The sequence below is a fragment of the Gymnoscopelus braueri genome (genome assembly GCF_963280865.1).
Source record: "Gymnoscopelus braueri genome assembly, chromosome: 20".
NCBI classification, from domain to species: Eukaryota; Metazoa; Chordata; class Actinopteri; order Myctophiformes; family Myctophidae; genus Gymnoscopelus; species Gymnoscopelus braueri.
In genome coordinates, this window is record NC_137622.1 from 7,098,480 (window position 1) to 7,113,455 (window position 14,976).

The 14,976-nt window shown below is 42.0% G+C and overlaps 1 protein-coding gene across 3 annotated transcripts in view; it reads right to left on the minus strand.

Annotated features, from left to right (window-relative positions):
* atrx (ATRX chromatin remodeler) overlaps positions 1-14,976 on the minus strand; it is a 60,671-nt gene that overhangs the window by 23,480 nt on the left and 22,215 nt on the right. For all 3 annotated transcript variants that reach the window (XM_080416076.1, XM_080416077.1, XM_080416075.1), the window contains exons 14-25: positions 12,106-12,288; positions 10,410-10,551; positions 9,990-10,099; positions 9,099-9,245; positions 8,470-8,647; positions 7,979-8,116; positions 7,214-7,389; positions 6,826-6,943; positions 3,581-3,711; positions 2,759-2,853; positions 1,847-1,986; positions 1,152-1,305 (exon numbers count right to left, since the gene is read on the minus strand). In XM_080416076.1, the coding sequence (XP_080272202.1) occupies positions 1,152-1,305; positions 1,847-1,986; positions 2,759-2,853; positions 3,581-3,711; positions 6,826-6,943; positions 7,214-7,389; positions 7,979-8,116; positions 8,470-8,647; positions 9,099-9,245; positions 9,990-10,099; positions 10,410-10,551; positions 12,106-12,288 (1,712 nt within the window). The remainder of the gene's footprint in view (positions 1-1,151; positions 1,306-1,846; positions 1,987-2,758; positions 2,854-3,580; positions 3,712-6,825; positions 6,944-7,213; positions 7,390-7,978; positions 8,117-8,469; positions 8,648-9,098; positions 9,246-9,989; positions 10,100-10,409; positions 10,552-12,105; positions 12,289-14,976) is intronic.

Here is a 14,976-nt window from a genome sequence, read left to right on the forward strand (position 1 = left end):
TTCCACAATGTCATAAAGCAAGGGTGTCAAACTGGCGGCCGGTTGGCCACATAACAGCCCGCAAAAGGGGTCCAATCCGGCACGCCAGATGATTGAGAAAAATAAAAAACACGACCAACGTGAGCTTGTTGTGTAAATAAATAGCATAATAATAGACGGGCAGTTATCTCACCACTTTGCATAAACTACTTCATGAGACACAGTGTAAACACATACATCACCTGGAACCAAGCTGAGACTGTTTTACTGTTGTGGTTTAAAACGCTGTCCAAGAAAAGTAAAGTGACGTCAAAAGGTTGAATATTCAAAGATAATTGCGAAAGAAGGTTTTTTGTTCTGGGAGTTCAGCGGCAAACTTGTGTGTCTTATATGCTTGCAACAAGTGGCTGATGCCCAGGAACACAAAGTCAAACGACACCATGGCACGCTAAACTGAGATATGACAACTAGGCTATAAAGGAGGATGCAGAATGCAAAAGTAAAAACAAGCTTGAAGCAGTGCTGAAAAAACAGCAATCCGTGTTCACCAGCAGTCGGTTGGGGAAAAGATAGCCTTTCTCGTAGGCTCTCTCTGTAATGAACATAAATAAATCTAAACGGCAGGCAGGTGACACATAGATTTAAACAAGTGTTTCTTAACCTTTTTAATTTCAAGGACCCCCAGTTTGATATGCATTTGGCCACAAACCTCCATTGGATACTACTTTTTATCTTTTTGCATTATTAGTGTGGTTAACAACACTATAGGACTTGGGCAACTTTATTCTTCTTTATACAGTAGATAAACTTTATTTTGCCGCACTACTCCTCCCACAGTTTTTACATCCAAGTATTTTTCTCTAGGAAACCGTAAGAGCTGCAGTTACAACACTTGGGGGGGAGGTTCAGTGGCCTACATACGAAAAAATAATTACACCAGTCGGCCTCATGGTGGCGCTATAACAGCCCACTTTACGTTTTGGCCTATAACTCTTGAACCGTAGGTCAACCACACTTGCAATTTTCAAAAATTGCGCCTTTCTAGTTATATATTTAGTGTTGAATGTAAATTCTTATGAAGAATAAAACGGACGTAGTAATTAACTATTAACTGTTGCACCCCTATCTTGCAGTCGACGTAAACAGTCAGTGGAGATGTTTTTCACTCTTACACTTTGTCTTCCATCTCCTCCGCCATACGTAGGATATTAAACAGCAACACCATCTTGCCAGAATGTTCCAGGATCTCGGAGTCGGGCTCTGTAACAAACTCCTTGTGCCAGTCTGGACTGGGTTTCTCTGAGCCTTCCGGAACAGATGAAGGTGCTGTTGGGGGCAATAAAAAAATGCTTATACAGTAGTACAGTGCATAGACCATATAACCTGTTTCTCATTTAAAAACCATGCACACAAAAATTCACAAATTCACATATTTTCTCCATGCCTTTTTCAGCATGTGTCACTTTTGTTTTGGACATAAAACAAACACACCTTGCAATGTATTCTTCTAAAATTATTTTTGGGAAGAGAACAGGGGAGTGACACATCTGTCAGGCATTAGAGCCCATGTGGTATAAACCCTAATCATTAGCCTATCGGTTCGCACCCTTCCAATGTATTCTTAATGTTAACGCTAAACTGGATTCAACTACAGAGATATGTAAAATCACTGCAAACTTACAACCTGAGGATTCAGTGACACTCAATATTCACAACTTGAGTTATATGACTTTGGACCTACTGTTCCACCAACAATATTCATTAATGGAACTTCTATGGCGTGCCACTAATGACAGTCCAGAAAACGAACATTATGTGTGGAAACAGGGAATTAATGTGGCCTTCAGGAAATGATTGAAGTACGTACCTTCCTCAACAGGCTCGGCCCGGTTGCGGCTGGATGGGTCTCCCCCCCGGGAGCTGGTGTTCCACTCCTTGATCACCTCCAGGTCATCGCTGTCCGAGTCATCAGAACCCTTCTTCTTCCCCTTTGCTCCTTTCTTCTTCCTGTCAGGTGAGAGAGAGTGAGACAGAGAGAGGGGTTGATAGCAAAAGAGAAGGAAGCGAGTTGAGGACTATTTAGTTGGGAGGGGAGGTGTGTCATATTAACATTATTTATCATTGCCGTCGGGCAGAAACCTTCTGTCTCCGTATTTCAACTTTGTGTTGTATGTATTTGACTAAATTAATGCCCTATGTCAATCACCACAAGAGTGTCGCTCAAAAGTAGCAAAATTACTCATCTATAAGCTCACAACGCATTGCATCGTGCCACGCTGTGAGCTTGTAGATAAGCTATTTTTAACCTATTTAACCTACAAAAAGTATTACGGTAACTCATTGAGTGCCATTCGCGTGTTTCACGTGTTTTACCGCTATGGTGCAACGTGCCAATCACGTGTTTCACGTGTTTTTGAAAAAAATAGTTTAAAAAAAAGAAAAAAAAAGATATAATTATCTCAAGATTTGCAGCTCCATCCACTCCTTGTTCAACTTATAACTGAAAAACGCTGTATCTCGCTTCCAAAGCACTTTTTTTTTACAAAAAAAAAGAAAAGAAAAAAATCGAACTGGCCAGAAATAGCCAGAAGTAATTCTGGCACTCAGTGAGTTAACAAGAGCTTGCGATTAAACAATAACTACATTGGAACACAGGTTTTTTCTTTCCATTTATTGAAACGTAAAAGGTTTTGGACATGCAAGGTTTCCACCCAACAGTGACGCTACGAAGGTGGACAGTGTTTGTGTGGGTGTGTGTTAGGGTGCCCTTATTTCGTACTTTTTTGTCTTTTCATCATCAGAAGTCATACTCATGGAGGACTCCTCTGTCTCCGAGGCGATGAACTCGTCCATGCTGTCCTCATCAAAGTACCCCTGAGAAAAAAGTGTGCACATCAGTGTGGTGAATCCAACTAATCCATTATCAATAATTGATAATTTCATAATCTATTGGTAATTCATCTATATTTTGGGCATACATGAAAAACCTTCCCCCCCCCCCCCCCCCCGCCATCTTTAAAAAAAATAGCCAGCCTACAAGCTCACGTGAGCTTGTTAATCTGCTATTTTGCACGACAATGACGAAGTATAAAATAGTGCTTGAGGTTAAATCGATTCGTTGATATATAAAATAAAACTGCTTCTCCATTATCCCATTTAGACCCGTTACACAGGCTATACGTTGTTATACCTTTCAAGCCAGGAATGCCTCCGTGTCATTTTATAGCAACATTACTTATTTTTAAAACAGACTTTTGAATAAAGATTTGAAGTTTTTCAGAAAACTTGGGTCAGGATTTCCAAGGCGTTTTTACAATCGGCCTCAGGTCTAAATGGGTCATTTGATTAATCGAAAAAGTAATCGATAGAATAATCGCTAAGAAAATAAATCGATAGTTGCAGCCCTGGTGATGTCACTGAGAAAGTGGCACCGTCGGTAGCAGAAATGGCGTGCGTGTGTATGCATTCACTCTCCTGTAGATCCTCATACGGTAATCAAATCTGAACGGCAATCGGTGCCGATTACGTGCTAGGAATTATGAATTCATCATAATCTAAGAAATGCAAAAATTAAAAACATGAATGAAGAGCAACAAGTCACCTTGTTTTCTTTACTGATGTAGTCTAGCTGAAGGCACCAGGGATGAGTCCAGATTCTGCTCAGTATCTGGAAGTCCTGGAACAGTTTGGTCCCAGCACGCCCTTTTTGCCCCTCAATGGCCTGCCCCACACCTGAACACACGGAGAGAAAAGAGAGAGGGGGGAGACAGAAGGGGAGATGGAGAGAAAGAGGGAGAGAGAGGGTGGGGGTGGAGAGAAGGCGAGAAGGAGATAGAGAAAGGGTTTTTGAGATATGAGAGATGTCAACAATGAGATGGCAACAATGGAACCAAATAGACCCGTACAAATCTGAAGGGCCCATTTGGAACCCCCTATTGGAATCGTTAAAGGGAACCATTAATAGGCATGACGTTGCATTCCATGTGACAAGAGTATCGATGCAGAGGGCGGAGCTACGTCCACAGAATTATTTTGGAAAGAGTGGACAACTTTCCTGTCTAGTTTTTGAGATATGAGAGATGGCAACACCGCCCCAACTGGGTGATAAAGACGGGGCACAAAGTGAAATTTGGTGATATTTTGGATTTAAACCGGAGCGAGTAAATACAGCTGTGGCAGTGGTGTGTTTGGAAAATGGGAGGCAACACATCAAAGCTTGTCGGTTAAACATGAAGACCTTTTCAAAGAGTTCAAAAATAGACAGTGATGGGTGACTGGTTAATTCCTCTGTTATGTAGTGAGGAATAAATGGAAACCGATTGATACTGGGTTTTTGGGGTCGGTACCAATTAGGGTTGGGGTCCTTTTAGGATTTTAACGATTCCGGTTCCTTAATGATTACCTCTTAATGTTCCAATTCCTTAACACATTCCATGCCAGAGGTTAATATCATAATGTACTCACCAGTGCCAGCGTTTTATTGTTTTTTTCATGTCGCCACAGACCTCGCTAAAAGTGCGCGTTCATTTGGTTCTAAACACACAGGGGATCTGTGTGAAACGAGCAGTGAAGACTGCGTCGCTTTACGATCCGCCGTCTTGAAGCTACAGCGGTGAACGCTAAACAGTGATCAGCGAGGAGAAAAACAACAACCGAGAAAATCGACTTTTAGACAGGATCCCAGACAGGAAGCGGATACGATCGAAAAAAACTGAACCCGAATAATTCCGTTTCCGGTGGTGCTACCGGAAACGGATGTGGATCGAAAATTTCAGAAAGTGCACTTTTTGTTCATTTCGAGAAAAAAAAAAAAACACCACTTCGCGTAGATCTACGCGATTGGCACGTGGCGGCTTTAAATAGGTTCGCGTAGATCTAAGCGATTGGCAGTCAATGTGTTAAAAAGACCATAGCCCGTAGCCTACGGGATCGGCGCTTTACGGTTGGATTTATCGGCCCGTAGAACTACGGGCCCGGCGGTCAATGTGTTAACTAGGGGTGGAAAATAAAATCGATTAATAGCGATTCTGACATGGACGACTATGAATCGAAAAAAATAAAGAAAGAATATATATTTTTTATTTTTCATCATATTGCTAATTGCACAGAGCAGCAGCCAGACTTTGGTTAGTTATCCGAATATTGAGAAGCCTTTGTTATAAAACAGTATTATTTTACAAAAAAGGACTTGTTGGTTTTCTGCAATTGTTTATATATAACCTTCCAGTTGACAGTGACACATCTCTTCCATTTGTTTTTATTATCAATAAAAGATAATGGAAGTAAATTAATCGCAATAATCGGAATATAATCGAATCGTAGCCCTCGGAATCGAATCGTCAGGTACCTAGCGATTTCCGCCCCTACTATTAACGCTGTTCTTAACCACTTATTTTTACAAACAAAAAAACATAGCTGATATACAAACTCACAACACATCGGCTATTTTCACCATTAGTCATACAAGTCATACAAGTAGGGCTTTTAATATAAGTGGTTAAAGAGACAGATGTCTACTCTACACCAACAACACCTACGTGCAGACGACATGGATGAGACGTAGACCGCCCACACAATATTGTTTTTGTTCCACACAATTCAAGAAGTGGACCTATTTTCAGGTAAAAAATTTGAATGTTGCCAATAGGTGACGAGTTTGCACCCCTGCTTAGTGATGGGCTAGGCCACGATTGACCATATTCAATCTGTCGCAGTGGTGCCAAGCAAACGGCAGGAAAACTAAGGAAATTATTGTGGACTTGGGGCAGATGCAGATCACCTCAGACAGCTTTCAAATTTAAGGTGTCACAGAAGTCTTTCTACTCCGCTACCACCCAGAGCTTAATGGCAGGGGGGCACCACTGTCAAAATAGCCACTCTCTGAGACCTGCGAGTCCTTCGGAAGGTGGTGCGTTCGGCTGAGGATAACATAGGGGGCTCCCTTTCGCTACGGTCGGATATATATGACACCAGATGCCTGGGCAAAAAGAATCATGGTAGACAAGTAACACCTTGGAAAAGATGATGCGGTCAGGCAAGCGCTTGAGGTGTCTCAAAGCCAGAGGGCTTTAGGCTCTACCCAGCAGCTGTAGGTGCCACAAACGAGGACATGAACTAGAGGGAAGAGGGTAAAACAAAACAAACGAGGAAAAATCCTGTCTGTTCCCACTGTCCTCTTCTGTTTGGTGTAAAAACTACCCCCCCAACACACACCTTTCTTCTTTCTTCCCCTCCCCCTCTTCGTTATGCTCCCACATTCCCCCTCCCTCCCCGTCTCTCCCAGAGCTCTTCATTAGAGAGAGAGAGACGTGGGAAACTGGGTTTAGTCCCCCCACCCAACCTGTGGCATGCTGCCAGCTGCCACACACAACCACTCAATGACTTAACAATGCACCACCAACTAGTCAGAGAGCTGAGAGACCTCCAGAACTTTGAGAGAATCACGCTCGTGTTAATGACATAAACAGTCCAAGAAGAACCCTAACCCTTGTAGAACTCAGCGGTGTGCATTTACAAGTCCTACTGCCTGGGGGGTTCTTACCTGTGAAGTGGTCAAGGTACTATCTGTAGAGCAATGCTTGAGGGGCTTCCAGGGGGTCCCCAGCTAAATGAGTTAATATAACATCAAAATCATTTATCTTTGTATATAGTCGAAAATAGATATACGACGCGTTGCGAAATTGTAAAAAAAAAAAAAAGGGCAAATGTAACAACACAAATCTTCTCTTGCGGTACTAAATCTTTTCAGATGGGGGTCCGTGGCCAAATACGTATCAATTTGGGGGTCCTTGACTGCTGCAGTACAGTTTACACTGGAGGGAACTTTGGGGGGGGGGGGGGTCTTACCTGTGAAGTGGTCCAGGTAGTATCTGTAGAGTTTACACTGGATGGGGGTCACCCTCACCGACAGCACATACTCATGTTTGGGAGGCAGGAACTTTGTCAGCGCAGTGTAATCTTTCCTCTGTGGGAACGAAACACAAAAACACGGTGAGACCCAATCACTAGTTTGGAGAGTCCCAGATTACCGATGTTTTGAACGATACTTTGTCAAAAAGTGCAATATTCTCTGACCATTTTGAATTTGTATTTAATTATAGTATATTAAGTATATATTAAACTTCAAAATATGAAAAGAACATTTACCCAACAAATTGCCCATCTACAAGCTCTCAACCCATGTGAGCTTGTAGCTTTCATATATGGCTCTAATTCAGTCCATTTGCTGCGTTACCTGTACACAGCCGTTCAGCATCTCGAACAGGATGTGGGCTCTCTTCTTCATGACCCGGACGTCTTGCGCGGTGGAATCGGCACACTGGCCGTTCGAGATGGGGTTGATGAAACGATTCCTGAACTCCTTTACGGAACCCAGCAGGTTCTCCTTGATGAAGTTCACCATGCAGTGATCTGAACAGGGAGAGGGGGAGGGAGTGATCGAATTACTACTGTCGAGCAGAAGCCTTCTATGTGCATGTATCCATTTAGTCAGTTACTTTTCATTGGTTCAATATTTATAAAAACCCCACACACACTTAACCAGTTTTAAGGACTTTCAAAACTTCTCAAAAATAGCCAAAAATAACTGTTGTGACGTGAGCTTGTAAATTGGCAAATTTTGCTACTTTTGTACGTCCTTCTTGTACGATGTAGTAGGACTTTTTTTTGTAATGTCTACAATCATTGCTAAAGCCAATGCATCAATAATTCACATTTCAAAAATATAAAACCATTTAGTTTGGTCACTTGACTCACTTCTGTAGGGGATAAACTTAAACTTAAGTGGCAAATATATAAAATTCATGAAAACATCTTTCCAGTTTCATATTTGAATAAGATTTCGAATAGATTAGGCTTTACTGTCCCAGAGGATATTTGTTTTCACGGCCTGTTCATCATAGAAACACTTAGGAACAATAGCATACAACATATTAACACAACTAACAACATATGAAATGTGGTCGTTTTGTTTGCGGCATTGATCAGGGCTGAGACTCACACTCAATCAGGTTGTTCTGCAGAGGCGTTCCGGTCAGGATGATTCTCCTCCGGGTCTTGATGGAGTTCATGGCTTTGGACACGGCAGACGCCTCGTTCTTCAGGATGTGACCCTCGTCACAGATCACAAAGTCAGGACCTGGGGACAACAACCAGAGAGGAGCAGGGATTATTTATGACATTCATAGATGGGATGTAACGATGCCCTGCGAGACAGTTAAGTTGAATCGGTGAAAAGAAGATATAAATAAAGATAATCTCGATGCGGTTTTGAGTTTGCTTGTTAACTGCATGCACTTTCTCACATGGATCTGCTATTTTCACTATTTTTGGAATTCTTTAACATTTTTGTCAAGGACCAAAAAAGGGATACATTTTGGATAAATGTATTAAATTGTCGATCATCAATATATTTTTATAATCGATTAAATCTATTGGTTACCAACTGTTGCACCCCTAATAGGATGCATCAATTCTTGTGTGTGATAGTACCTGGATCTACTAGAGTTTTTCGGAAGATTTCCTTCAGTTTCTTGCTCTTGATGTTCCTGCCCTGGGTGAGGTTGCGGTACATCTCATAACCGATGATCATGATGCCTCCATCCTCTTGCCAACGCTGTAGGATGTACGACCTCTCCTGAGGTCTCTTCACCGTGGCCAGCTCTGTCACCTGGCAAAACACGCAGCAAACGTCAACACATCCAGTAGGAAGATCTGAAGCATAGTTATGAGCTGGAGCCAGTATATATGGGCCATTATTAGAATTCTTTGATGACATCCGTGTCAGCAGTTATGCAGCCCATGTGTCCCGATTGTTAACCACTTTTCAACTTGGCATTTTTTGCATATTATTAGGCAAAAACTTTCAATAGTTTCAAAAATGCTCAAGAGTCATGTTGCGAGCTTATAGAATGGGTATTTTAGAATCTTCTGTTTTTGTTGACTAGAATTGATTTAAATTGTTGATAAAATATCGGTCAAAACATCGGTTGGGCTCTCCAAAATCGGTATAGGCATCTACCACCCAAAATGAGACATCGGTCAGGCTTCATTATGTGCCCCATAACAAATGCAAAACACACGCCTACCACAGGTAAAGGGAGATAGGATCAAGAACACACCTCTAGGCTCTCTTCATCCTTCATGCCATACTGCCACTTCTCAAACTCGTTGACCCAGTTGAGGACGGTGTTGAGGGGCGCCACCACCAGCGCTGTGCTGAAGTTCAGCTTCTCACACAGCAGCAGAGTATGGAGGAATGTCACCACCTACAGGCCAAACACAGAACTGGAGTCAATCATGGGAAGAGAATCAAGATGAAGACGGCTCCAAAATACTTATTTGCTAGTTACGGTTTGGCTCTAAATTTTTATTTTATAATTATTATATTTTAGGCATTTTTTATTAGTTTAGACAGGACACTCATTCAGATTACATCTAATCAGGCTTTCACATATATATCGCATCAGGTGACCCCACATTCTCTTAAAACTTTGTTTTCAATTTATCTTAACAAAATGTTCTCCCCTATTTAGTAGTTATGCCAATTGATTCCTCCCCACACACATTTCTGTGTTGTCACTGCTCACGGTCACTGCTGTATTATCCGACTGACTAACCTGCCCGCTAAATTGGCTTTTGTTCATTTTAAGCCTCACCTTAATGAATTTGTAAATATGGTATTACATTTTTGCAAGGAGCATCAAAACTCTGGGTCTGTATAATTTTTTTATACATACACTACCTGGGGTTTAAATAAAGGTTGCATGAATGAATGCGTATGGTGACAAACCAGTAGGTCAAATCCTTTGTACATGGAAAATCTACTTGGCAAAGAAAGGCTCCTTCAAAGGACTGTGAAGGAGACAATACTGGCAGGGTTTTCCCCAGGCCCATCGAGTGGGCCAGGATGTAGCATAAAGGGATTGTGAAGGACATTGTACATGCAGGCTTTCCCCCAGCAGCACAGTGGACCAGCATGCAGCCTAATAGGATTGAGAGGGAGACAGTACCTGCAGTGTTTTCCCCAGGCCCATACAGTGGGCCAGGATGCAGCCAGAGCCTGCAGACTTCTCCGTCTTCTTCACAGACTCACAGGAGCAGTCCCACAAGAACTGCACCCCTGGAAGCACAAACGGAGGCCTGTTTAATTAGACCAATTGTTTCCAACCCTGGTACCGGTGGGTTTCTATCGCTCCCGGTATCTACAGGTGCATTCACTTCAGGTTTAAGTGTAGTAATATCAGTTCACCTAGGATGGCATGGACTCATTGCAGTTAAACTTGACCAAGGATTGCAATTAACTTCAATCTTTTTTCCTTTGTGGTCTAAACACTGGGTTAGACCACCTTACATGTTCTCCATCAGTTTTTCAATATCACGGTTTTTAACAGAAAATGATAACGTGACTGTTCAGCCAGAGGGAACCATACCGTCGACCTGATGAGGTTTGAGCTTAGTGACAAGGTTCTTGTGCACCTCCACCAGCGGTTCCTTCGTTTCCTCGTCTTCATCCAAGACCAGCTTGGTGGTGACGGGACAAACCAACTCAGAGTGCTCCTTCACCACCACAACCTGAGGGAGGCCAGGACAGAGGGTCAACTTCATTTAGGCACATTTCCTGCATTAAAATGTACTTAACACCAAGTGTAAGTGCACATATGAATCCAGCTACATTCTCATTAACCCATTCAATCCGGGAACGCATGCTATTTTTTTATATATTGAAAATTTTAGCAAATCTTTGAATAGATATTTTTTAAGTGAACATTTGTAACTCAAACCTTTGCTTCTGGGGGTTCCCTGGAAGAAAACATTTTGAGATGGGGGTCCACGGCCAAATACATATCTAAAAATATTTTCTAAATCCCAACAGTATGTTGCTATATCAGTGGTGCTCCAACTTTTCTACAGAAAGATCTAAGTTAAAAAATAAGTTTAAAGCCGTCAAGGCGCTCGGTGCCACGCTATGAGCTTGTAGATCTGCTATTTATGAATAGCCTAAGAAATCTTAAAATGACACAGATGTGTCCCCGGTCTTAACACATTGAGTGCCAGTCGCGTAGATTTACGCGAAGTGTTCTTTTTTTTTTTTTTTACTCACAGGTTCACATTTCATTGTAGGCCTCGTTCGCCACGACACATTTCATTGTAGCACCAACGGAAACTGAATTATCATTATCCGGAGATTTTCGTTCTCATCCGCCTCCACTCTAAAGCGGAAACTAAATCTCCATTTTCTCGGTTGTTGTTTTTCTCATCGCTAATCGCTGTTTAACAAACCACTGTAGCTTCAAGATAGCGGATCGCAGATCGAAACGGTTTTCGCTGGGCGTCTCACACAGATCCCCTGTGTGTTTACAAACAGTTGAACGTGCGATTTTAAAGGATTTAGCGATGTCTGTGGCGACGTGAAAAAAACAAAAAAACAACAATAAATCGCTGGCACTGGTGAGTACATTATGATATTAAACTCTGGCATGGAATGTGTTAATGGATTAACTTAACATTGGTAGGGAAATACCCAAACCCGGAACACACCCTGTATGCAATACCTAGATGGACTTAACATTAGTACCAAACGCATTTATAACATTACTCTAGGAGAGTGGTTCTCTACCTGTGGAGGATATTGCAAGTGGGCCCCCAAAGAATTGGCAAACCTCTACGATTGTAATGATAATGTCAAAAAGTATATGTTAGTTGCATTGATCCAAGCCGGAACAATCATTTTTGATTGATCATTAAAATAAAAAGGGACTGTGACAGACCGCTAACATTCTGGAATATACTACAAATTTCATACCCCAATGAAAAGTAAATTTCATTTCTAAGTAAATACCAAAAATATTGAGACAATTTAACTGGCACCCTTCAGCAGTGTATGGGAAAAGTATTCACCTCCTCCATTGAAAAGGCTGATTTCAAACATGGAGGCACACTGTACTTTTTTGCAAAAATAATGATTACAGATTTATAAGTTAAAATAATAACTTAAATTAAAATAATTTCAGTTATTATACATTATATGATAATGTCTCAAACATGTAATTGATGCTTGGCACATAATCATATATTGAGGTTTGGTCAATGAATATGGTGAGAATAGATCTCTTTTTTTGTTTGTACCTCTCTGAGTTTTTTCCTCAGCTCCTCTCTCTCTGCAATGCGCGCCCTCCGGTCCTCCTCTTCTTTCAGAGCATCCCTGGTTTCTGTCCGAAGCTTCTCGTCCCTCAGGATTTTGCGGAGCTTCTTGCGACCTTTGGGGGTGTTCCCATCCTCGTCTTTTCCCTCGCCATCTTCATCTCCGCTCTGTGAAAACGCACATTAACCATATTAACCCTGTGGCATCCACATTGTGGGCTCATTTTCCAATTTCTATCTTCAGAAATAGCTAGAATAGCTGATCTACAAGCTCACAATGTGGTGCGATGTGATGCATTGTGACCTTGTAGATCAGCTATTTTAGCTATTTGCCGTATGACAAAGTATATAGGGTTAAGTCCAGTCATCTGATGTTGAACCCTGATGTCAAATCACCACCCACCCACCCACCCACCCAACAACACCTAGGTTAGGTTGTCTGGCAACCCCAAAATTAATTTATGATGCCCAGACTTCCACTCCACACTATCCGGGGGCTATGGTGGAATACTTTGAATACTCACCGATCCTTCCACCGCAGTGGTATAAAAACCCATAAGATTCTAGACCGGGAGCCAGGCCCAGCCCTCAGAATGTTTTCTGCTAAATTTTTTTCACTATGATTTCCTGTTAGCATATACCTTGGGCCATCACAAGTTCATACTGACCACCCCCAACTCGGGGCCGTTTGGTCTCAGGGGCCCCAAAACCCCCTTTTTTGGGGCGAAATTATGTTAATGGCAATATTAATTTACTAAAATTACATAAATTGTCTTACACATATGAAATTTGGCATGGAGTATCCTGACACATAGGGGTAAGTAGACAAATAGGATTCTGGTGCTTGCTACCATTGTACTTTTAAATATGACCACAACATCCCCAGAAAAACAAAAGAAATACTGTCCGCTTGACAAATTATAACAAAGATCATTATTTTCCAGCACTTTATGTTGAATATCACTGCCACACTTGTATATAGAAAACTTCCCATGTCCCTAAGCTTCAATTTGAGCCCAAGATGACCTTTGTATCTTGAACATTACTCTTTCTGTAGCCAAAATTCTGCATTATACCTCAAATCGGAGAAAATTGAGTATTCAGTCATAGTAGAGGCCCTTGGAGTGGTCCACGCGCGACTGCTTATTTTCTTTTCTCGTTTGGATTTTTTAGCATCCTTAGGACCTCTATTATAGGGATCTCGATGATCCCAAGAAAAAAAGTCCAAAGTGTGTTTTTTTCAATGTTATATTACCCCTATGAGACCTGCAGGATTGCTGGCTGGAACGCCGGCGTGTCTTTCGGAGACTATGGTGCGCTAGACGTAGCCCAAAGATAGAGATACCATTTGATTCTAGACAACCTCAGGTTTCCAATGGGACCAACCTTGTCATGCTACCTTGTCGGGAAGGGGGCTAAATACCTTATGATTCAAAGTTAGACAACATTTTGGCGAGGGAAAAACGGCCATCAACATTTTCCAAATGGTCCCTTGAGCTGTCACCTCAATATGTAAATGGAAATGGGTTACATGGATACCTACAGCCTCCCCTGTACAGGCATGCCAAATGTATGCCAATCTCATGCAGTTTTGGGCAGGAACCATGCAGTTTTTTGCATGCAGTACAAATTTGTAATTTGTACTGCATGTACAGGGATGAGGGAAACTGGACCCGTTCCGAAACGAACCGAGGATAATTTAAATGTATTAGACCCGGTCTGACCGGGTCTCTAGACCCGTACTGGACCCGGAGCTCATTTAAAATCACCGTGGTATTCAGATTAGCCATGTGTTTCAGTCAACTCCTGCTCCCCCCCGCACCAACAGAGTAATCACAGACGAGCTGCGTCACGTGCATTCTGTTCTGTGTTTCAGACAGACAACATTTCCCCGACTTTATACCGTCTGTCTGTCCCCGCAGATTATGTCCATAAACATGCTCCACACAGACGACGTTCCAAATTGCATCTTCCTGGTGGCTTTTGTTTGCATTTCACCAGCCAAAAAACCTCCATGGTGTTACTACGCAGGTCGCAGTGTAGCCGCCCGGAAGACTCGCCCCAAAACACTCTCGTCCCCATTTTCTTGTATTTTTTTTTACTGAGGCTAAGGTTAGAAATAAGTTTAGGTTTAGGCATAGTTTTACTGAGGTCAAGTTTAGGAATAAGGTTAGATTTGGCACCGTTTTAATGAGGTTACGTTTAGGATTAAGGTTAGGTTTAGGCATAGTTTACTGAGAACAAACAGCAGAGGGCGCTGTTTTTCATTTTCAGTTGGCGATGGGTTCCCAGATTGCCCCCTTCCCGACAAGGTAGCATGACAAGGTTGGTCCCATTGGAAACCTGAGGTTGTCTAGAATCAAATGGTATTTCTATCTTTGGGCTACGTCTAGCGCACCATAGTCTCCGAAAGACACGCCGGCGTTCCAGCCAGCAATACAGGAGGTCTCATAGGGGTAATATAACATTGAAAAAAACACACTTTGGACCACTTTTTTTCTTGGGATCATCGAGATCCCTATAATAGAGGTCCTAAGGATGCCAAAGAATCCAAACTAGAAAAGAAAATAAGCAGTCGCGCGTGGACCACTCCAAGGGCCGCTACTATGACTGAATACTCAATTTTCTCCGATTTGAGGTATAATGCAGAATTTTGGCTACAGAAAGAGTAATGTTCAAGATACAAAGGTCATCTTGGGCTCAAATTGAAGCTTAGGGACATGGGAAGTTTTCTATATACAAGTGTGGCAGTGATATTCAACATAAAGTGCTGGAAAATAATGATCTTTGTTATAATTTGTCAAGCGGACAGTATTTTTTTGTTGTTTTTCTGGGGATGTTGTGGTCATATTTAAA